The sequence below is a fragment of the Oreochromis aureus genome, linkage group 3 (genome assembly GCF_013358895.1).
Source record: "Oreochromis aureus strain Israel breed Guangdong linkage group 3, ZZ_aureus, whole genome shotgun sequence".
Classification (NCBI taxonomy): Eukaryota; Metazoa; Chordata; class Actinopteri; order Cichliformes; family Cichlidae; genus Oreochromis; species Oreochromis aureus.
In genome coordinates, this window is record NC_052944.1 from 89977049 (window position 1) to 90000658 (window position 23610).

Sequence of the window (23610 nt, forward strand, 5' to 3'; positions counted from 1 at the left end):
TGCTGGCACGCCACCATCCGGTCCGTGTTTGGCGCCTCAACACCTCCGGCCATTTTCTAGGCAGCTGGCTGATCACCATCGCTGTCGTGGACGCCCTCCAGAACGGGGTTGTCGCCGCTTCTGCCTTCCGCGTGGCTGGCCTCCGGACTTCTGTTGCCGCCACCGCCTTCCGCGTGGACGGCCTCCTGAACTGTCTCATCCTGGCCTTCTGTGCTATCGGCCCCCAGGCCGGCCGCCTGACCTATGTTCTGGACTTTGCTCCCCTATGTATGTTATGGACGTTTTGTTTGGGACTCTGGGGCCTCCATTTTGGTCCTGGACCCTCCGTCCTGGACCCCCCACCGCCCTCCTGGGTCTGGTGGTGTTTTTTGGGGCTGTCGGGAGCCAGCCCTTGAGGGGGGGGTACTGTCATGGTCCTGGGTCGTTGACCCAGTGTTTTGAGTTTATTGTTGTTGCTATTATTATTATTATTATCATTATTGTTTGTGTTTTGGGGTTTGAATGCTGGGTTTCTGGGTTGGTACTCTCTCTGTTGGTCCCTGGTGTTAGTGTTCCCCTGTCTCGTCAGGCTAATCAGGTCCAGCTGTTTCTCCCACCTGTGTGTGATTTCCCAGTCTCCCTCTGTGTATTTATAATGTGTGTCTGCCTGTGTTCCTTGTCGTGTCGTCTGTGTTCATCCTCTGTGTTACCCTGTGTTTCTGCGTTGCTCCGTGAACCTCTCTGTGTCTCCACTATGTGCTCTCCCTGCAGTTCTCCTCTCGTGTTTCAGGTTTGCCATTCTATAGTTTAGTTTTCGCAGTTTAGTTTATCCTCAGCTCTGTTTTGCCTTCCCCACTTTGTGTTCTGTCTTCTGTAATAAATCACCCTGCTTCTCAAGTAATAAGTGCTGCATTCGAGTCCTCCTTCTCCACACGCAGCAGCCGTGACAGCCTCGTTTTACTCTCATATTATTATGCAAGGTCTTTTACAGAAATACACTGTACAAGGACTTGGCTGGTGACCCACTTCACATCTCCTTGCTAAACACTGGAAAATCATGCAAAGATTTTTGATGTAACAGATTGACCTCTAACAGCAACCATGGGCATCAGTGATGAGATCGGTGAGTGTGCTCTCTTACCAGCAGCCCAAATTACCCACAAAATCTGTAAACATTTACCAAGATCCTCCTCTTTACCCACCACTACCACAGAGTGTGTGCATGTCTGCAGTGAGGATGAACTCTTACACCTTGAAAAGCTTAATGGTCACAGAGGACATGGCAAATAAGATTGAGACAGCAACAGGAGAACCAGGACCAGGAGTGGCATCAGCTCCATAGGCCAAGGATCACATCTTCATGTTTCAGAGGTTTGTTATGTGAGGGGTGAAACTGTGCAGAGAGAATCCTCAACGAGACAGACTGCAGACATGAGCACAGGGACAGACGTGGAGTTTAACGCAGTTGGAGAAAACTGCAAATTGAAAAACTTTAAATACAGGCTTCATGGCCTCGTTGTCCACCCTGACGCTCCCTGGCTTGGTGCCTCACCAGATAGGCTGATCTTTGATCCTTCTGCACAGCCACCGTTTGGACTGATTGAGATAAAGTGGCATTATGTGAGAAATTATGTTCACTGCAGATACCTTCAACTGCAGCATGGTACCGTGTCTCTCTGTTAAAGTCACTCGTACCGACTATGTTGATACAAAGTTAACAGCAGCATCAGAGAGAGCATGGACTGGTGTTACTTTCACGTTCACACGTTGACGCACTTCTCTCTTACAAAGAATTTGACTTTTACTGTGTGGTCTTAAAAAGTAACAGGTTATTTAAAGATGCCAAGTATGTTGGTTACTCGACTAGATGAGCAATCTGTGCAAGTGAACTGTGCAACTTCACTGACAGTGAAATTCTTAGCCAAAGCTTTAACCAGGGGTTTGTTTTGATAATGCTTAGGAAGCAGACGTGTGCACTGCCAGCACCGGTCAGAGGGATAATGGTGTCAAATATTTTATTCGCCTTGATGTTTCTAATTGCCCTCTCCACATGTATCATTAGACGTGCAATCTTCTAAGTGAATAGTGTGTGGTGATAAATCTACCATTCCATTCAGGGTAGTGGGGGATTACTGTGAGAACATTTTGTCCCAGTGTTCAGACGTGGGTGTCAGAACACTGGAAACACACTTGGAATCATGGTTCCAATCAACTCATGAGAAATGCATATCCCAATTGCATTGAGTAAGGTGCATCAAATTCATGATGTGTTGTTTTGGGGGGGTTTTTAATCCTTTTTTTTGTTGTTGTTGTTTTTTTTTTAGAAAATAAATGTGTTGGTATAGTTTTTCTGCCAATTTTCACAGTTAAGCAACAAGTAGTTTTGAGGTAACTTCAGCTTGTTCTGTTTTTTTTTTCAGTTTGTGTCATAACTGTCATCAATATCTACTAAGTTATGACATTTTTAATTAGATTATAATATTTTTTGCTATAGTAGTATTATGTTTCTGCTAGGTCACACTGTTTTCCAAAGTTGTTACTTTTGTGCTAAATTATTATATTTTTGCTTAGGTTATTACCTTTCTGCTAAATTATAGTATTTCTGCTACAATGTTATACTGTTACACTATTGTATACTAAATTATACTGTTAAATCATTTCTTTCAAGTTGTTATGTTTGTGCTAAATATTAACATTTCAGCCGACAATTACAATACCTCTGTTATATTATACTATTTCTGCTAAGTTACAATATTTCTGACAAGTTGCAATTCAGCTAAGTTTTTACATTTTTGCAAAGTTGTTATGCTTCTGCAAAATGATTAAAAGTTCAAATACTTTTCGAATACTAACTTCAGCTTCTTCAGCTGTTTTCAGCAGACAGCTTCAGCTTTACAGCATTTACTTTTATTTATTTATTTATTGCTTTCTTCACAGTCAAGGATCTTAGGAACCGACGGTCTGATCTGAACACGTTCAAGGCATTTGCAAGAAGAAATGATCAAATAATCAATTAAACCATCATTAGACAAAAGTAGAATTTCCTTTGTGTAACCTTGCTTATGTTTATTTAAGCCTTTAGCACATCATTTACAGGATTTATGTTTTTATAGAAACAGCTCACTTGAACAAATATACCACCATATTCAGTTGTGGCAGTTGCACCACATCCAGAAGTACATGTTGAGTTTTTTTAGTCTTTATATCAATGAAATGCATACAATTGTTGGTCAATATCTCAGAAATACTTGTCAACATGTCATATATAAAAATTATAATTTTGAAAATAATTTGTTATATTTTGTTCACTCACTATATCTCTAACGAGGTTGGAAAGAAAAGCATCTGGACTTCTGTGAGATTCTTGAAGCTCTCATCCAAGAAGTTTGTTTGGTCTCACAACTGAAGAAGATTCATTGGAGAGTTTCTACAGACAAAAACATTGATGTGCCATGGGCTCCCCAGTGTCACCCATCGTGGCCAAACTTTACATGGAGAAAGTGGAAAGTAGGGGTTTTGGCCACTGGTACAGAAGCAGATGATTTTGGTAACCTTGTCTATGTTTTTCTAAGTCCTGGGCATTTCATTTGCAAAATGTATTTTTCCATAGGTAAAGCGCTATACAAATACCGGCCATTTTTTGTATGGTCACATAACCAAAAGTACCATGATATTTGGTTTTGGCTGTGACCACACTTCCAAAATTACATGTTGGTTTACTTGTCAGGAAAAGTCTTAAATCATAAGTTTTATCTAAATGCCTTTGACTGTAGATCAATATATCATAGAAGGTTCCACACTGGCTCACTCACATAGGATATCAAAGCTGACATATACAGTATTCTACACAAGCTTACAACATAGACAAACAAAATACTTAGATACCTTTCATTAAATGTATTATTTCTCCTCACACACTAACTCATATTCAATGTATGTTACCATAAATTCTACTGGAATCAGCTCCCTTCATGTGTCCTCATTTGACAGTAAAATATATGAAGATATCAAACAAAGTTTTGCTTAAAAGTCAGCTTCAGTTACCAGATGATAACAGAGGCTTTCAGGTAAGTTACCCGTCATTAACCTTTCTATTAATCTGACTTAAACATTTTAAAATATAGACACTATCCTGTTTTGGCTGTCCATTTTTAAAAAAAACATTCTTTTGCTAGAAGAAATGATCAAATAAATGATCAAATAATCAATTAAACGATCATTAGGGAAAAATTGTCACAAAAATGGATGAATAAACTCAATGCATGATAAAACATATGGTCCACTGACCTACCTCCAGCTCATAACACACACTTAAGCCTTAGTGGACCAACATATAGGACTGTCACTGAGGAAACATTACAAGTGTAAGTTGTTAGGTTTATATTGTGGATTGTCATTTATGCTTAGAGTTTTATAATCGATTGCATATTGATAGGATGTCTGATCACCTACACCTACTCTGTATCTGTTTAAGTATAAGTGCCTTTTGTTTAGGTGGACCGCTGGACTCCTTTTTATCTGGGGAGTCTTCACAGGGTCACATCTTGACACCCCCCCCACACACACACACACACACATAACTACAGGACACACAGACAAGGTACTCTTTGTTCACATGTATACCTATGTAAGACGTCATATGTTAATGACCTTATGCATATTCATGTAACCTCAATAAAGAACAGTGTTACGGGGGAAGATGGCTGAGACTGACTGGGGTTCGAGCAGAAGGAACGGCGCTTGTCACAGTTCTCTCCCTCGTGCACGAGTTACACAAAGAACTTGGGTGACTTGCATCTTGCTTTTAACGTTGTAGTAGACAGAATTTTGAGCTCCTCTGAAAACTGCACTTCTCTTCATTAATCTGAGAGAAAGCTTCAAAAAGCAATAAAAGCGACATCATTAAAGTTTCTAATGTGCAATAAGATCCAGACGTGTGTCTGAAATGGAGTTTCACTCTTCGTCAGCCAGTCTAAGCTCACCAATAGATGAGCAGTACCTGGTTTCCACCCAACATAACATCTAAAATTTAAGTCAAACAGTTCAATCTTGGTGTCATCAGACTAGATATTCTTGCTCATCACAGTCTTCTCACTGCTTTTTTTCAACCTTCAAACTCATATTCAATGTATGTTCCCATAAACTCATACACTTTACTGTAATCCGCTCCCTTCATGTGTCCTCATTTGACAGTAAAATATATGAAGATATCAAACAAAGTTTTCCTTAAAAGTCAGCTTCAGTTACCAGATGACAAGAGAGGCTGTCAGGTAAGTTACCCGACATTAACCTTTCTATTAATCTGACTTAAACATTTAAAAATATAGACACATCATGTTTTGGCTGTCCATTTTTTTAAAGACATGATAGAGTTTAATAAATATTGCAAATAATTATTTTAGACGTGTGCACTAAACTATAAACTAAACAACCTATTATACTAGGGACAATAATTCTGATACACTAATAATTATGATGACTGTATGATTACAGAGAAGCCAAGAATGGAAAAAACCTGTTTATTGATCATCCTGCTGCTCTCAGGTCAGTAATTGTAATATCTTAAACATTTAAACTAGACTATAAATACACTGAGACAGACAGTATATTTAAAGCAGTATATTTTAAATGCAAGTTCATTTTTTATCATATTTATATTTTGATTAAGTAAAAACTTGTTGTATTCATATCTATGATAACCAGTGTTGGGACTAACGCGTTATTAAGTAACGCGTTACAGTAACTACGTTATTATTGTGGTAACGAGCACGGTAACTAGTTATTATGCCAAAACCAGGAACGCGTTACTCGTTACTGGGATTTAGATAGGCTCGTTACTCGTTACTTCGTGTGGTGGATATCGCGGAGCTTCCACAGATTCAATAACATTAGCAAGTGGTGGAGGCCAGCAGGTGGATGAAGGAAAAGGGAGGCAAGAGGAGAGACCCGAAGCGGCCGCCGGTCCGCGTGTCAGGTGAACTGAACTTCAGGTAAGAAGTTATGACCTGCAGTCTGTCTGGGTCAGATATAAACCAAGTTTAGGTGGAGTTTATTTTCGGTATGCTAACTTTTTCGTACTGCGTGCTAGCTAGCTGTATACAGCTGGGTGGGTGCTATGTTACTGATGTTGAACTTTATTTTGTTCATACGGTTAATTATTAGAGTTGCCAACCGTCCCGTAAAAAACAGAATCGTCTGGTATTCAGAGAAAATATTACGCGTTTCGTATTGAGGTGAAAAGGACAGTTTGTCCCGGACTTTAGCTACAATGAAAAAGACACAAAGCTGAAGCTGCACAGCTGCCTCTTCTTCTCTCATTCTCTCCTGTTTCTACTTCAATCATGAAACTGATCAATGATCAGCTGATCGGCTTTTCTCTCTTGTTTATTTATCGCCCACTTTGCGTCAGAGAGAGGAAACCAGCGGATGTCGCGTTAAACAACAGCAGCACGTTTAAGCTTGATCAGCTGTTGTTAGAATTTATTTAATATTAATTTCTAGTATCAGCTGATGTTTGCTGGAGCCACAGCTGTAAAGCTGCTGGTCATGATATCGGTTTGGTTATCTGGTGAGAGGGAAACATGCAGATGAAACCAGGAGATGTCCTTACTGAATCATCAGAGCTGAACAGGTGATGTAGAAACAGGTTTACCTTTTAGGTGACATGAATGAGTTGAAGGGAAGTTATGAACTGTTTCTGAGAGACAAATAACACCAGGATCCTTTTTTTTTATGTAGCTGACAGGTAACTGTGCAGGGGCGGGTCTAGCAAAGTGTTGCCAGGGGGCCAGGTAGGGCATTAACAGGGAAAGGGGGGCACAAGGAAATACTTTTCTTTATTATTCTCATTTAAAATGTCTCGCTTTTAAAAAATAATTATCTGAGTCTTACAACAAACAATTGCTAGATTGATACATATATACCATCAGAACAGTGTACATCACTGTCACAACAGTGTTTATTTTCATTCAAAAGCTTTATGATTTTTCCTATAATGGTGGGCGGTCTCTAGTCAAAATGCCGGGACGATTTTTTTTTTGTCCCAGTCCAGCTCTGTATGCAGCTCATCTGCAGTCTGGTGTTACCTACATCTTCCTATTCAGAAGGCAGAATTTCCAAGTTCTGAGTACAATCAAAAGCACCACGACTGCAGTTTTTGTGTTGGATGTAAAAAGCAGGCTAGAATCATGGCGGCGGTCAATGACGGTCCAGGCGTGGGATTTCTCTCGTGGAAATGTGCACATTATTTTTTCCTTTCTATTGGTAGGTGGCACAGTGCACTTGTGCCAAGTAAGCAAGCTAGAAGACTGGGAATCTTGCTGGGTATCCAGTTATGGAAGCAACACATTAACAAGAGAATTCTGAGTAAAACCAAAGTTACTTTCCCTAGTAACTAGTTACTTTGAAAGTAACGAGTAACTTGAAGTAACTGAGTTACTTTTTTAGAGAAGTAACTAGTAATGTAACTAAGTTACTAATTTAAAGTAACTTACCCAACACTGATGATAACGTATCAAACTAAATAGCTTTTCATGTTTTGACTGCTATAGCACAGTCATTCCCAAACTTTGGGGATGAAATTTTGTTTTTTTTCCTTCTACTTCTTTTTCTCCTCATTTTTATTTTTACTGTGATTAACCACAATGTTTACCTAGTCTCAGTCAACCCAGATAAAATAGAGTTGTGTCAGGATGGGCACCTGACATCAAGTCTTTGTCAGATCTAATGTAGATAAGAAGGAAATTTCCATACCAAATTTGGATGTAAGAAGAGGAATAGGAATTACTAAGGTCACATAAGTCAAGGTGTGAATAGCTTCCATCTCATGTAAACTGGGCTTAGCTGGAGCTGGAGAGTCAGGAGAAGGTAAAGGATGGTTTAATATTGTTTCCACTGTACCCCCAAGATTCTGTATCTCTTCATAGTTACTTAATTTTGCTTCCAAAGGACTCATTAAACTTAATCATGTTTCCCCAAAACAAAGCGCCTTGGCTAATAAAAGCTTTCTGTATCGGTCAGCGTCTGCTGAGTTGTTCTGTCACAGTTTACACAAAGGCCGCAGTTTGCAGGATGCACTGAGGAAAGATTTTAATTTATTGTAGGTTTAAATGAGTAGGAATTAGTTTAAATTAGAGCTCTCATGACACCACTTTATGTCCAAGACCGATATCATAAATTTGGATATCTGCCGATACCAATATGAATCTGATATCGTGTATTTTATAATCAATAAAATGCTGTATTTTATATGAGTTTTAAAAAACAAAACACTAACACTATTATGTTAAACCTTTATGCAAAAAATACACATGAACCCAAAATATTTCATAGTTCAGCAATAAAACTTAAACCTGCACCATCCTCCCTATTCTGGTATTTTAAAGAGTACCTAGCAGAAATATTAAACAACCTGACTAATACAGTTGTCAACTCCCAGCAAAAGAAAATAAGGAACCACCCCCCACCCCTCCCCTGTGATGCTTAATTGACGTGATCAACTTTAATTTAATGCACATGTAAAACAAATAAGATAAGATGACAGATAAGATGACCTTTATTAGTCCCACAGGTGGGAAATTTGTTTTGTTACAGCAAAAGTGCGAAGTTATGTAGCAGAAATTAGAAAACACTGGAATGCAATAAAATAAAATAAAATAAAATACTATATACAATAGAATAAAATAGAAATACAAATACTATATACAACTGAGTAGGAAAATACAAAAATACAACTTCATCAGAAGAAGAATTGCACATATAGCAGTCTTATTGCACATGTGTGGGTTTGTGTGTTTGATCAGTTGAAGTCTTTGTTGTGGAGTCTGACAGCAGTGGGGAGGAAAGACCTGCGAAATCTCTCCGTCCCACACCGTGGGTGCCGCAGTCTCCCACTGAAGGAGCTGCTCAGTGCTGTCAGAGTCTCATGCATGGGGTGGGAGATGTTGTCCAACAGTGATGACAGCTTAGCCACCATTCTCCTGTCACTCACCACCTCCACTGGGTCCAGAGGGGATCCCAGAACAGAGCTGGCCCTTCTGATCAGCCTGTTCAGTCTCTTCCTGTCCCCAGCAGAGATGCTGCCGCCCCAGCAGACCACACCATAGAAGATGGCTGAGGCCACCACAGAGTCATAGAAGGTCTTCAGGAGTGGGCCCTCCACTCCAAACGACCTGAGTCTCTGCAGCAGGTACAGCCTGCTCTGCCCTTTCCTGTAGAGGGCGTCTGAGTTATGAGTCCAGTCCAGTTTGTTGTTCAGATGAACACCAAGGTACCTGTAGCTGTCCACAGCCTCAATGTCCATACCTTGGATGTTCAGTGGTTGCAGTGGAGGATGTTTGTGCCTGCGGAAGTCTACCACCAGCTCCTTGGTTTTACTGGCATTGATCTGGAGGTAGTTCAGCTGGCACCAGTCCACAAAGTCCTGAGTCAGTCCTCTGTACTCCTTGTCGTCCCCTTCAGTGATGAGGCCGACTATTGCAGAGTCATCAGAGAACTTCTGCAGGAAGCACTGGGTGGAGTTGTGGGAGAAGTCTGCAGTGTAGATGGTGAAGAGGAACGGAGCCAGAACCGTTCCCTGTGGGGCCCCTGTACTGCAGACGACCCTGTCCGACACACAGCCCTGAGTCCTCACATACTGTGGTCGGTCGGTGAGGTAGTCCAAAATCCAGGTAGTGAGGTGATGGTCCACTCCAGAGTTCTCCAGCTTGTCCTTCAGAACGGAGGGAAGAATAGTGTTGAAGGCACTGGAGAAATCAAAGAACATGATTCTCACAGTGCTCCCAGCGGTCTCCAGGTGAGCGAGGGAACGATGTGGGAGGTGAATGACGGCATCATCCGCTCCAATGCCAGGTTGGTAGGCAAACTGAAGTGGGTCCGGTGATGAGCTCACCAGGTGCCGAAGCTGAGCCAGGACCAACCGCTCCAGGGTCTTCATCAGGTGGGATGTCAGAGCCACCGGCCTGTAGCTGTTGAGGTCCTTGGGGCGTGAAGTCTTTGGCACTGGTACAACACAGGAGGTTTTCCAGAGCTGTGGGACTCTCCCCAGCCTCAGGCTCAGGTTGAAGAGGTGCTCCATCACCCCACACAGTTGGTCCGCGCAGGACCTGACGACCCTCGAGCTGATGCCATCTGGGCCCGCTGCCTTCTTGCCATTAATCCTCCTCAGTTCCCTCCTAACCTGGGTGGTTGAGAGAGACAGGCTGGAGCCTTGTGTTGAGTGTGTATTGGATGCTGTTGTTGGGGGTGGGGAGGCGTGAGCAGGGTGAATAGAGGAGGTGTGAAGTGTCTGAGGTGTCAGAGGTGGAACAGCAGCAGTGGGGGTGGGTGCACAGAAAGCAATCATTTTTCTACAATAATTAAATGGATTCAGCATCTTGCTTCATCAGAATTACAGACTGCACAGATGGTACCATCACAAAGGAAAAAATACTATAGCTTACCAGGGTAACTAGGAAATATATTAGACTTAATATTTACCTTATACAATAATGGACTTCTGTACATTTTACATCAGATGAAAACTTTGGTTGTAAGATTCAGATAATTATTCATTAAAAGCTAGACATGAGAATAAGAAATAAAAGTATGTCTTTGTGCCCCCTTTTCCCTGTTAATGCCCTACCTGGCCCCCTGGCAAAACTTTGCTAGACCCGCCCCTGCACAGTTACATAGAAAAAGATCCTGGTGTAGAAAGTAATATTAAATAAACTCTAACAACAGCCTATAGAGCTTAAATCTGCTGCTTATGATTATCTGCTGGTTTCCTCTCTCTGGCGCAAAGTGGTTGACAGGACTTGCGAAAGAAAAGTCGATCAGCTGATCATTGATCAGTTTCATGATGAAAGAAGAAACAGGAGAGAGAGGGAGAGAGAGAGGCAGTCGCTCCATATATCAGTTGTCAAGCTTAACATGGGAATGCTTTACAAACATTCAGAGATGGACTTACACACTTGCTTTACATCTCTGGGATAGCTCTCTCTGAGATGAAATCCTGGTTTGGAAGCCTGTAGAATCTCACACACCACAGCCGCTCTATCACGTGACGCGTACTGCTCCGACGTGCTAAGGTCATGAGCTTTTTTGTGAGGTGCTTTTGTTATACATAATAGATCTGACTTTTTTTTTTCTCTTCTATATCCGATCCAGTAATTTCGGTCAGGATACCGATATTGTATATTAGAGGTCATAGTCTTTCTCTGGTATGCATAGCTGTTTTTCCAGTAAACAAGTCATCCCAGGTTGCATCATTTAGGATCCAAGGTAGTGCTTACCAGTGGGGGAGAATCAATCAGGCAGATTTCGTTGCGGTCTGGACATGCGCAAAAAATGTATTCTGTGATAAAGGAAACAAGGAGATGTAGGTTTATAGCTTTATAGAAGAAGAAAATTACTTTTTTTAACCAGGAGGTTTAGCTCTCACATTGTTGCTCAAAAATCCAGCAAAACATACAGAGACAGTCTGAGGTCATGTAAACTGTAGGTGGCATGTAAGTGGAGTCAGGTGTGTTAGTGGATGTTGGGTCAGCCACACCTGTGCCTGGGAAATGATAAGATTTATTAACCAACACACAGACAAGAAACAGAGAAAATGGTCCAGGATCAGAAGACAGCCTGAGATGGTGCAGAGGAGGGAGAGTGGAAATATTCAAGACAGGAGGATGAAGATGGTGTTGCCAGGAAGGGGGGAAAGAAGAAGAACTCAGACATGATTGATGGATGTAGTAGAGGAGGACATCCGGAGGCTTGGTGTGACAGATGAGGATGCAAAATTATTTGAAAACAAAACATCCATCCATCCATTCGCTTCCGCTTATCCTTTTCAGGGTCGCGGGGGGCGCTGGAGCCTATCCCAGCTGTCATAGGGCGAGAGGCGGGGTACACCCTGGACAGGTCGCCAGTCTGTCGCAGGGCTAACACACAGGGACAGACAACCATTCACTCGCACATTCACACCTAATGACAATTTGGATTATCCAATTAACCTATCCCCATAAGCTTGTTTTAATGGGGATTAAAACAAAACATTAAATCTCAAATGAGTCACAGTTTTTTTTTGAAAATGCAAGGAGTAAAAAGTACAGATACTGGTTTAAAAAATTGTGAAAAAACGTAAAAAAAATAAATAAACTTAAGTAAAGTTTGCCTTTTCAGTTATTCGTCTAACAGCCCAGTTTCCACAATAAAAACTTCCATTTTTCTCAGGAGGACTTTCCACTCTTCCTCCCCACTCCAGAGAATACCACTTTGTGAACCAGACGATGACCTGGACCAAAGCTCAGAGTTACTGCAGAGAACACTTCACTGACTTGGTCACCATCTACAACAGCAACATCAACCAACTGCTTCTCTCAATGTCACCAAGCATCAATGATTTTGCTTGGATAGGTCTCTATGATGATCGTTACAGCTGGAAGTGGTCCATGGAGGAAAAACTTTTTTATGTTGGCAGCACTCATGAATTTTTGATCTGGGCTAACGGCCAACCAGACTGTCTATATGGAAATGAATACTGTGTGGCTCTTCAGGGACAAACACAGATGGATGATAGACCCTGTGGAGATTCTTACCCTTTCCTGTGTTACAATGGTAGGAAAAATGACTTGTTGCCATAGTTATCCCTACAACTTTATGAGCTTTATAACGTGTTTGAAAATTAATTCTTTCTTGAACATTTTACAGCCAAAAATACAAGTTACATCTTAGTGATGGAGAGCCGCTCCTGGTCAGCGGCTCAGTCGTACTGCAGGACATACCACACAGACCTGACCAGTATAAGAAGCAAAGAGGAGAAATCCAACATCACGCTCACTTTGAATGGATCAGGGGTTCAGTATGTGTGGATTGGTCTCTACAGGGATCCCTGGGCCTTCTGGTCTGACAACACAACCTCCACATTCACTAACTGGATGTCTGGTCAGCCTAGTAACTATCATCCACCTGAGGACTGTGGATCATTTTTTTTAAAGACAGGGGAATGGGCTGATGGCTGGTTGAGATCCCATTTTTTCTGTTTCACAGGTGAGGTCCAGAATGCAAACACTGTAAGATCCTGTCATCATGTAAAACACTAATGTTTGTGTTTTTATATGTGGTTCATTTTTAGCAGTGACAAAGCAAACAGTGGTGAAAATGAAGCTTCAGTCAGAGGCAGACATGCACAGCACAGAGATCCAGCAGCAGGTTTCACAGCAGGTCAGCAGTTCAGTCACCAACACAAACTTGACACAAGTTCAAACTATGCTTCATGTTTTTCATCATCTGCACATTTTGTCCAGCTGTCAGGCCTCATGCTGTCAGAAGGACTGACAGACTTCAGGATTCGTTGGAGGAAAGCCCAGAGTTACCGTGACGACCAGTTGAAGAAGCAGGATGTGGACGGTGGCTGCAAAACTGAATTCTGACTGGACTGAACCACTTCATGTGTGAAGTTAATAACATGCTGTGCTGAGCTGTCTCATCCTTTAAATCTTTCAATATTTCAGAGTGTAAAGTTCCACCAATAACCCCTTTGTAGTAACAGTTGTAGTTTGACAGAAATTCTTTTATTTAGAGGTCCATGCACAATTTTGTAGGTCTCCTTGAAATTTTCTTCATAGGCTTTTACAGTTGTTTACAGTTTATTGGGATCCATAATTCTTGTTTCATTCTGACAGCAATCTCTGCTGACTTAAACAAAAGGTAAAGAAAATCAAAAATTTAAAGCAAAAAACTGCTGTAAGAGGTCAGGATGGATACCAAAACACTGTTTATGTCCTGTTTCTGCTTAGACTGTTTCAGACCCATAAGAACCATGAATGGGATCATAAGTGTCCCAATCCATACCTGATTTAAATTGGTATGGTCCATTTTAAAGGGTTTGACTTTTAATACAGACTTGATGTCCTCGTATTAGACACTATTTCAATTGGATTTTTCTCTGCTCATCAAATGTTGGCATGTTGAATTTTTAAGAAACAATCCATTGCTTTCCTCCTGGATTATTTTCTTTAACATGAAACACTGAGATAAACACATCTTCAGTGTCCGTCTCCTCGCCAGTCTCTTTCCTCCCAAAGATATGAAAAGCATTAGCTCAGAGTAGATTAATTAGACAAGTATAACTGATGTTATTTCATTATTATTCTGTGATTGTTATTATCATTTGATTCTGCTTTAGCTTTGCTCCTGCTAAATTTCTTTAATAAATATCCTTCAAATAAAGTCTACATTAAATTATGACCACAACAAAAATAGCAGAGCGCACCACTGGATTATTTAGAGGAAATTCATCATCTGTGCTCATATTTGATTTGTCTAGTAGGAAACAGTGAGCAGAGAGATTAGACAAACTTGACAGACTCACAGACACATTGATAGTTTTAGTATTTTAATGCTTACAGTAAGAAAACTGCAGAATCATTACAGTTGAAGGCTGTTTAAAGGGAAAAAAGTCAAATCTGAACTGATGGTTCCTCATTTGTCAGCTGAAAATGTGTCTGACTGTGAGATGAGCTCATTGGACTTCCTCTCCTTCTCCCTGAGATCCATCTTCTTCAGCCAGCCGTCCTTCAGCAGCACCAACACAGAGGTTAAAGTCCACCAGGCCGCTATTCTCCCATCTGCCCTGCACCTGCCTCCTGTTTTCCTAGAGAGACATGACAGCACAGAGATCCATCTTTAGCAACAACAACAACAAAAACAATAATAACAATACTAATAATAATGAAATGTATTCATAAAGCGCCTTTCAAGACACCCAAGGACACTTTACAATAGGAGAAAAAACATAATAGAACAATGAAAAAATGAAGAACAATAAAACAAAGCACAAGATAAAATTAACAAAAAGTGGGTTTACAGTGAATATGCAGATATGAACAGATGGGTTTTGAGATGAGGTTTAAACTGCGGGAGAGAATCAATGTTTCTTATATCTGGGGTTAGAGAGTTCCACAGCCTGGGAGCAGAGCAGCTGAAAGCTCTGCTTCCCATGGTGGTGAGGGGGAAAGAAGGCACAGCAATATAGAAGAAGAGGATAGAAGTGAGCAGGCAGAAAAGATAGTGCTAATGAGTTTATCAGACTCTCAGATCGTTATGTAGGAATTTTGAGCTACTGTTATTTACAGAATTGTTTGAGTTTGCTGAGGTTTGTGGGTTTCTTTATGCCACCACAACATTTCAGTCAACTTGAGGTCTGGACTTAAAGGACATCATGGACCACAGTGATTCTTACTTCTTACTTAGAAGTACATGTAAAAGTAAAAGTACTCAGTTACAATAAGGGTCTTAAATACTCGTCTGTCTGATTTAATCAGATTCAATAGAATTTTATTCATACAGAGCTAAATCAACAAACTCTAAGATATTCGGTGAGTTTTAATGACACTTGGAGCAGCAGAATACAGCAGGTTACTCAGTCTGAACAAAAGATGGAAATCCAGAAAAGGAAACTCACACTAAGAACAGGAAAACAGAGATATGAGGAGAGCAGCAGGTGGTGAACAGAAACTGGAAGCTAACTAATGAAACGGCTGGCCTTTAAAGTACACAAGGAGCTAATCAGAGAAGAAAACATTGAGAAGGGAAGGCCATCACTAAGGCAGGAGAGGATAAAGACAGGTGGAGCTCGTAGAATAATAGCTGTCTGTAGTGTTGGGAGCTAAATGAGTCCCAGTAATGTGACGTGTATTTAAAGGCTCTGTATGAATCGAGCTCCTTACAGCTCCTTACTAGCTAAAAAGAAAAAGATCAGAAATCAGCTGATTGTATCACACGCATCACAATTAGCTGACTTCAGTTCACACTAAAACACATTCAGACAACAGACAGAGCTTCAGAAGAAAAACAGTATTCATTTGATCTGTGAAAATAATATGAAGGAGAAACTAAAGAGTAACAATAAAATCCAGCTAAGATGCAAAAACAGAAGCTGTTATCATAAAGCACATTTGCTGGACTCAAGTCTGTCTGCTCCACCCACCTCTAGCTATACAATTGATGATGTCACAGATTGGCTTACCTGAGCAGGTGAGTTCCATGACTGAACTAGCAGTAAATGATTCACTGATGATGGTTGGTGACTGTAAACACCCCATCATAGAAAAATAAGAAGGTTCACAGAAAAGTCTGAGAATCCACACAGGTGTGTTTGAGGGCTCTCTCTTTTTTACAGAAACATCTGAGCCACAGTCCAGATGTTTGCAAAAAGCAGCTGGTTCCTTCAGGGTCCTGGCCGTTGTATACACTGGTCTCCACTCTCCCAGTTTCATTTCCAGTGTACCTGCACAGCGACTGGCTCCATCCACTAACCTGATAGGCTCTGAACAGAAAGCAGAGAGTCATAAATAAAAAATGAACTGAGTTTGAAGCAAATCGAAGCTGCAGCTGCTCTTCTACCTGAGCAGGTGAGTCCAACAGCTTTGCCTGGTGAGCAGCTGCTTCTAGTAGAGTTTGAGCTCCTACAGTCCAGGAGAGCAGACTCATGGCCTTCACACTGGAACTCTTTGCTCCACACTGGAGCCCCCACATCTCCATAGAGCGCCCCCTGGAGGGTTGAGGGAGGCCCGCAGCCAAGCTCCCTACAGACCACCTCTGCATCCTGCTGGTCAAAATCAGCTTCACACACGGAGGTCCAGCTCTGCTTGGACTGGTTAGACTGGTTGTAGTTGACCTCCAGTCTGCCTGAACACAGACTGGTCCCATTCAGCAGCCTCACAGAGTCTGAAGAGATCAGAGAAGATCCAACAGACAGAGATCAGAGACAGCAGACACGAGAAGATGTCAGCAAACAACTTTTCACTGATTCAAACTTTCAAAGTGTGAAAATCAGAGTTCGTTCAGTAAATCCAAACCAAACATGCACAAAGACAACAGAAAAACAGCTTTAGAAGTTACAAAATATACAACTGAACTGTGACAAATGCGCACAAATATGAAGAAGAACCTAACGACTGAAGAAAAATTCCAGCTAATAGATACCATCAAACAGGTCTTTTACTTGACTCAAGTCTTTCGGTGCTTTTCATGACGCCAACTCAGTTCACCTAAAGCGTAACCAGGGAGGGGGGGGGGGGCAGAGATGTATAAAAATGTGTGTGTGTGTGTGTGTGTGTGTGTGTGTGTGTTGACTGCAAGATAAAGAGAAAACTGTAAAAACCTTTGTAATCAAAACCTCTGTGATCAAATTACGCCACATATTAAAATGTTATAATAATGTAATATTATAATGTTTCATATTTATCACATTTATTCATTTCACGCAGGAAACAAATTCTTATTTTAAATCTGATACTTGCTGAAAATGCTGAAAATGTCACTGTGAATTTAAACAGTAAGAATAAAAAAAAAACCCTCCAACTTATTTTGAGTGCTGTTGATGAAACTAAGGTAGGTAGTTATACTTCTGTGACATCTAGTGTTAGAGGACTTACTGAACAACGATTTTTGATTTGACAACATTGAGTTAAATGTTTACTCTTTTTTTTTAAAAAAGTGCTCAAACAAATGGTTGATTTTTCATTTCATGATGCTAATGCTAATGTTATGCTAATGTTAGCCTTGATGTTATTAAAATGTATTATGTTCCACCAAATCAACCCAATGGGCCTGCTTTGTTCATCCATTACTGTTAATAAATCACATTAAGTGTTATCAGAGGAGTTAATAGTAGTAAATTTAGTAAAAGATCAAGATTAAACATGTAGACATCATAATTATCACAGCTGGTAAATCAATATTACTAAGTTGCCAAAATGATAATTTTATGTTTTACATTTTTAGATGGATGCTAAACAATTCTGTTGCTTAAAACAGCAGGTTGCTCTGTTCATGAACCAGAAGGCACAATGGTCGAACTTCTCACCCTATCTCTAACAGAGAGGCCAGCCACCCTTCTGAACGAAGCTCATTTCTGCTTGTATCTGCGATCTTGTTCTTTTGGTCACTACCCACAGCTCGTGATCATAGGTGAGGGTAGGGACGTTTCTTAACTTTACGAAAGTGCATTTTCCCCATTTTTGCAACTTCATCCACAGCTGTTATTTCTCCTGTGCACTAGTGCATGGACTGATGTATAAATGTCTGGAAAAAAAATCTTAAAGATTGTTGAATTCTAGGGTATGTTTTGAAGCACTTCCTTCCAGTCATGTATGTGCAGTTTCATGTGTTGGCTGCAGACTGAGCAACGTTTTGTTGGCAGGTTTTAATGTCTGTCTTTTGGCCAAAGTTCTAATTACCAGATTCGGATCCACACTTCCTTTCCTGATTCTCATTATGAGTTTTTCATTTTTTACTTATTACGTCATAGAAACTATGTTATACTGTCCAACAGAATAATAGAACAGGATTGCAGAGCTTCAGAACTTACCCTAGAATCTTTTGGTTTAAAATATTTTAATTAATGTCCCTGGATATTAAATAATCCAGGGACTATTGACAGTATTTCCACTGCTGCACTGCAAACAATAACTGTTAATAATTATTTCAGCCAAATTTAATTGTTACCAAATACAGTTTAAACGAGCGTTTCTGCTACTGTATAACTCGGTTTAACACAGTAACCCAAAGGGTCCATTAGTTAGGACCCCATCATGATTTGGGCTCTGCCTCCAGACAGTTAACAATATCTTTACTCTCTCAAGAAGCATTTCTCCCCCTGTACCAGAACATTCAAAGGAGACAATCACGTGTTAACGATGGCTTCTTTGTGTGCAGCAGAGTTCTGCGCACACGAGTTGTTGAATTTAAGTGCAAGGAAGTTGATTGTGCCTGTGATTATTTGCTTGCACATTTGTTGTGACATAAATATCATTCTATAGACTCTGCATTATATTAGAGCTCACTGTGTAACTAGGTTCTAATCATATCTTTTGGTCCTTAAACACTAATTTCAAAGTAAGCATGGTGTCAACAAACTCCATCACCTGCACACAGTCTGTGCTCATATGTGCAGGTATTTATCACAGCACTTTCTAAAAGACTTCCACATCAGATACACCTTTTTCTTCATCACCTCCAGGCACATTTATGGAAATGAACTATCCTTTGTGATTGTTGAAAGGAAACAATTTCCATGTCAGAGAAGAAAAGAGGACCTGAGGAAGGAGCTGCTGATCATCTTCTACAGCTGCTCCATTGAAAGTGTGCTGACATACTGCATCTGTGTGTGGTTCTGCACCATGGCACAAAAAAGGCACTTCAGAGGGTCAAAAGTCATTGGACATCCCCCCCCCCCCCGAAGGACCTGTATAGCACTCGCTGTCTCAAGAGGGCATGCAGCATCCTACATGACTGTACACACCCAGGACACCGGGTGTTTAAGCTGCTGCCATCTGGCAGGAGGTTTAAGCAGGATAATAATAATAATAATAATAATGATGTGCAATAAAACATATACTAATTCTATTTATTATGCACTTAATCTAATGTTTTTTTAATTATTACGTTCAGTTACTGTGTTGTTGTCCTGTTGTGCTGTGTGTAGTGCCAACATGGGACCCGTTTTCATTGTACTATTGTAGTAGGTAAAACTGTGCAATGACAATAAAAAGTTAACGCTCATAAGTCAGCATGATGAAAAACACTGTCTACTCTACACACCTCCTTATGTAACAAATGATGAAGTGACGTGGTTACCTGAGCATGTGAGATCCAAAGTGGAGGAAGAGTTTACTGATATTACATGCTCCGTCAGAGGGGATCCACTCTGAACAAAGTCATATTGTATCCTCCACACAGGTCTGTCTGAGGACTTCCTATGTTCTATAGCAAGAGCAGAGCCACAGTCCAGCTGTTTACAGGCAACAGCTGCTTCCCTCAGTGCCCAGTTATCTCCAGCCACTGGTCTCCACTCTCCCAGATTCATTTCCAGTGTACCTGCACAGCGACTGGCTCCTCCCACTAACCTGATAGGCTCTGAACAGAAAGCAGAGTTTCAGTAAAGAGGGGAAATTCCTCGTGAAATTTTTTTAGTCAGTTTGATTTTAGTACTATTTTTTATTTTTCTGTTTACCTGTTGAATCGTGTTTTACTTCAGCCTGGAGTCCTGAGGAGAAAATGAGAGAAGAACCATCATTTTGTGTTTTTTTCTCTTGGCTGCGTCACCTGACTCATCTGCACGTTCACACTGCAGGCGAAAGCGCATCAAATCCGATTTTTTTGACCCTATGCGACCCGTATCCGATCTTGGTATGACAGTGTGAACGGCACAAATCCGATCTGGGTCACGTTCGTATGTGGTACTGAATCCGATACATATCCGATGTTTTAGAAAGCGACTGCTGTGTGAACGGTCAAGTCGCATTAAATCCGTCTTTTACGTCACTGACACAAGACAGACGCCAATTATCAGCGCCGGAGAAGCGCCCGATAGGACATCGCGAACGATTTCCTACCATCCGGTGAAACTGTTAGGAAGACAATGTTGGAGAAATGTGAACATTTGATTTTTACTGTATTTTCTGCAGATTCTGACAGAAATCTGCAACTATCCTTTGAAGCACCGCTCCTCTAAAACAGCAAAAAGGATCATTATTCGGTTATTTGCATTATTATGTAAATAACAAAATAACTTAAAGCAAAAAATTTGGAAACATAAAGTCCGAAGTCTTTATATTGTGGCGAGCTCAGGAAACGGAGGAGACGGAGGTTTCCTCGGGAGCACCCGCCCACCTAGCTCCCGGGGAGCAACACTGGCGCGAGCCCTCCGCTCAGCGCGGCAACAACAACAACAAAAAGGCTCCCTCACCCGAAACACACCGTCGGAGAGGGAGCGTCACCTGTAACCATAGCAACAACATAAACATAACTGTAACAACAAACATAAATGTCCATAACAAATCCCCGAACAGCCCTGGGCCGCTACATAGCCCCCACCTAAGGGGTCAGTCGTCCCCGACAACCCCATTACCCAACACAAAGTCCTGCAAATGCCCCGGTGCCTTCTTCTGGCGCACCGGCCGGTCTCGACAGGCGGGGGAAGAGTCACTCGGGTCAGAACATGGGGCGCTGCCAGCATCCCCTGCCCCGGCATCCGCCGGAGCGAGCGGTCGATATGGCGAGAGTCTGTCCTGGTGCAACACCACCAGGCGCCCCGGGCCCGGCATGCGAACACGGTACACCACTTCTGTTAGCCGCTCCACGACCTCCGCTGGGCCTTGCCAGTGACTGCAGAGCTTGGGGGACACTCCTCTCTTGCGAAACGGGCAGTACACCCAAACCTTGTCGCCAGGCACGAAAGCCCCCGGCACCGTGTCGTGGGCCCTTTCTGTCGTGCTCGGCGCTGGCCTGAGCCTGGCGGGTGTAGTCATGAACCACCTGCAGCCGCTCCTCAGCCTCCTGTAGTAGTCCATCTCCGCCCGCCGTCAATCTCCGGCTCAGGGGGACCCGAACACCAGATCCACGGGCGTCCGGAGCTCCCGTCCAAACATCAAAGCGGCAGGTGTGCACTGGCTGGACTCCTGAACCGCAGTCCGATACGACCAAAGGACCAGGGGCAGATGTCGGTCCCAATCCCGCTGGTGGCGGCTGGTGAGAATGGCGAGCTGGGTGGCCAGCGTGCGGTTAAAGCGCTCGACCAAGCCGCTTATGGGTGAAGCGGTGTGGTCCTCGTCTTCTCCACCCCAGCCGCCGACAGATCTCCCGAAGACCTTCGATTGATTACGCCCCTGGTCACTGTGGAGCTCAGCAGGGACCCCAAAGCGGGTGAACATCTCCTCCACCAGCGTCTCCGCCGTCGTCGATGCACTCTGGTCCGGCACAGCGTGAGCCTCCGGCCACTTTGTGAAATAATCCATGGCCACCAACACGTGCGGTTCCCTGACTCCGTAACAGGAAAGGCCCTAGGGCGTCCCACTCCCACTCGCTCCATCGGGGCCCCCACCAGGTACTGCTGAAGGGGGGCAGTGGAGCGTTGAGTTGGGCCCTTCTGTGCCGTGCAGGTGTCACAGCAGTGCACGTGAAGTTCCACATCCCGTCGACAGCCAGGCCAGTAGAACCGTCCTCTGAGACGGCGGAGAGTTTTGGCGTTCCCATAGTGGCCGGCCCCCACCGAGCCATGGACGAGCTCGAGCACCTGCGACCGCAGCGACCGAGGCACCAACAGCTGCAGGAGATCCCTGCCCTGCCCGGGGGCCCGCCATCTTCGGTACAGGAGGCCGTCGTGGGTCTCCAGGTTGTTGTACTGGGAGTAGTAGGCCTTCACTTCGGGCTCCTGCCCCGACACCCCCGTCCAGTCGGGGCGTTGCGCCACCTCCAGCCAGGCCCCCACCTGCACCAACGTTGCATCGGCCTCCTGCTCCCGCTTCAGCTGCTGCGGGGTCAATGGAAGCCACCCCCCTCCGCTGGCCGTGGCCTGAGCAGCAGCCACCCCCAGCGCCTCCTGGGCCCGTTCCTCCTGTCGCAGACAGTAGCGACACTCGACGGCCATGCAGGGCCTTCTGGAGAGGGCATCAGCGTTGCCATGCTGTCGACCTGCCCGATGCTGGATCTCAAAGTCGTAACCCTGAAGGACCTCCAGCCAGCGGGCCACTTGACCCTCCGGGTGTTTGAAGTTCAGGAGCCAAGTCAGGGATGCATGGTCGGTGCGCAGGAGGAACCGGCAGCCGTGCAGATATGGCCGGAAGTGCCGCACCGCTAGCACCACAGCCAGCAGCTCCCGCCGGGTCACACAGTAGTTCCTCTCGGCTCGCCCCAGAGCTCGGCTGAAGTACGCCACCACTCGTTCTCCAGCATCGTCCTGCTGGGAAAGGACCGCCCCAACTCCTACATTGCTAGCATCAGTGTCCACAATGAAGGGTTGCCGGGCATCGGGGTAGGCCAGGACTGGGGCTCTGGTGAGGGCCTCCTTCAACTGTGCAAAGGCCGCAGCGCAGGCATCACCCCAGCCAAACGGCTGGCCCTTGTCGGTCAAGCGGTGGAGGGGGCTGGCTGTCGTCGCGAACCCCTTAATGAACCGACGGTAGTAGGAGGCTAGGCCCAGGAAGCTCCGCAGTTCTTTGACGTTCGAGGGAGTCGGCCAATCCCGGACCGCAGCCACCTTTGCGGGATCGGTGGCGATACCCTGAGCGCTGATCACATGGCCTAAGAACGTAGTCTCCCTTGTCAACAGCCGGCACTTTGCAGGGTTGAGCCGCAGCCCAGCTTGACGGATGGCACCGAAGACCTCGCTCAGGTGGGACAGTGCACTGTCAAAGTCACCACCGTGTACCAACAGGTCATCCAGGTACACAACACAGCGGCTGCGAGGGATGTTCACGAGCACCCTCTCCATCAGCCTCTCAAACGTCGCTGGCGCATTGCAGAGCCCAAATGGCATGACCCTGAACTGCCACAGCCCCTGTCCAATGGTGAATGCAGTCTTAGGCCTTGCTTCGGGGGCTAGCTCCACCTGCCAGTAGCCGCTGCGTAGGTCGAGGGAGCTGAACCAGCTGGAGCCGGTGACGTAATCCAGGGCCTCGTCGATCCGTGGGCGCGGTGCACGGTCCTTCTTGGTGACTGCATTGAGACGGCGAAAATCCACGCAGAGAACCTCGGGCTGCCGTCCTTCTTCCCCACCAGGACCACGGGTGCCGCCCATGGGCTGTTGGACGGCTCGATCACCCCAGCCGCAGCCATCTCGCGGATCTTTTCCTCTGCCACCTGCCGTTTGGAGAGGGG

The 23610-nt window shown here is 43.7% G+C and overlaps 2 protein-coding genes across 3 annotated transcripts in view; both read left to right on the top strand.

Annotated features, from left to right (window-relative positions):
* The window catches only part of LOC116320990 (nuclear factor 7, brain-like), a 1074516-nt gene that overhangs the window by 763102 nt on the left and 287804 nt on the right, over nucleotides 1-23610 (top strand). The window lies entirely within an intron of this gene.
* LOC120438418 (macrophage mannose receptor 1-like) lies at nucleotides 12002-14407 on the top strand. Its single transcript, XM_039608835.1, has 3 exons — nucleotides 12002-12564; nucleotides 12658-12996; nucleotides 13082-14407. The coding sequence occupies exons 1-3, from the start codon at nucleotides 12237-12239 to the stop codon at nucleotides 13282-13284; spliced, it is 870 nt and encodes a 289-aa protein (XP_039464769.1). The 5' UTR covers nucleotides 12002-12236; the 3' UTR covers nucleotides 13285-14407.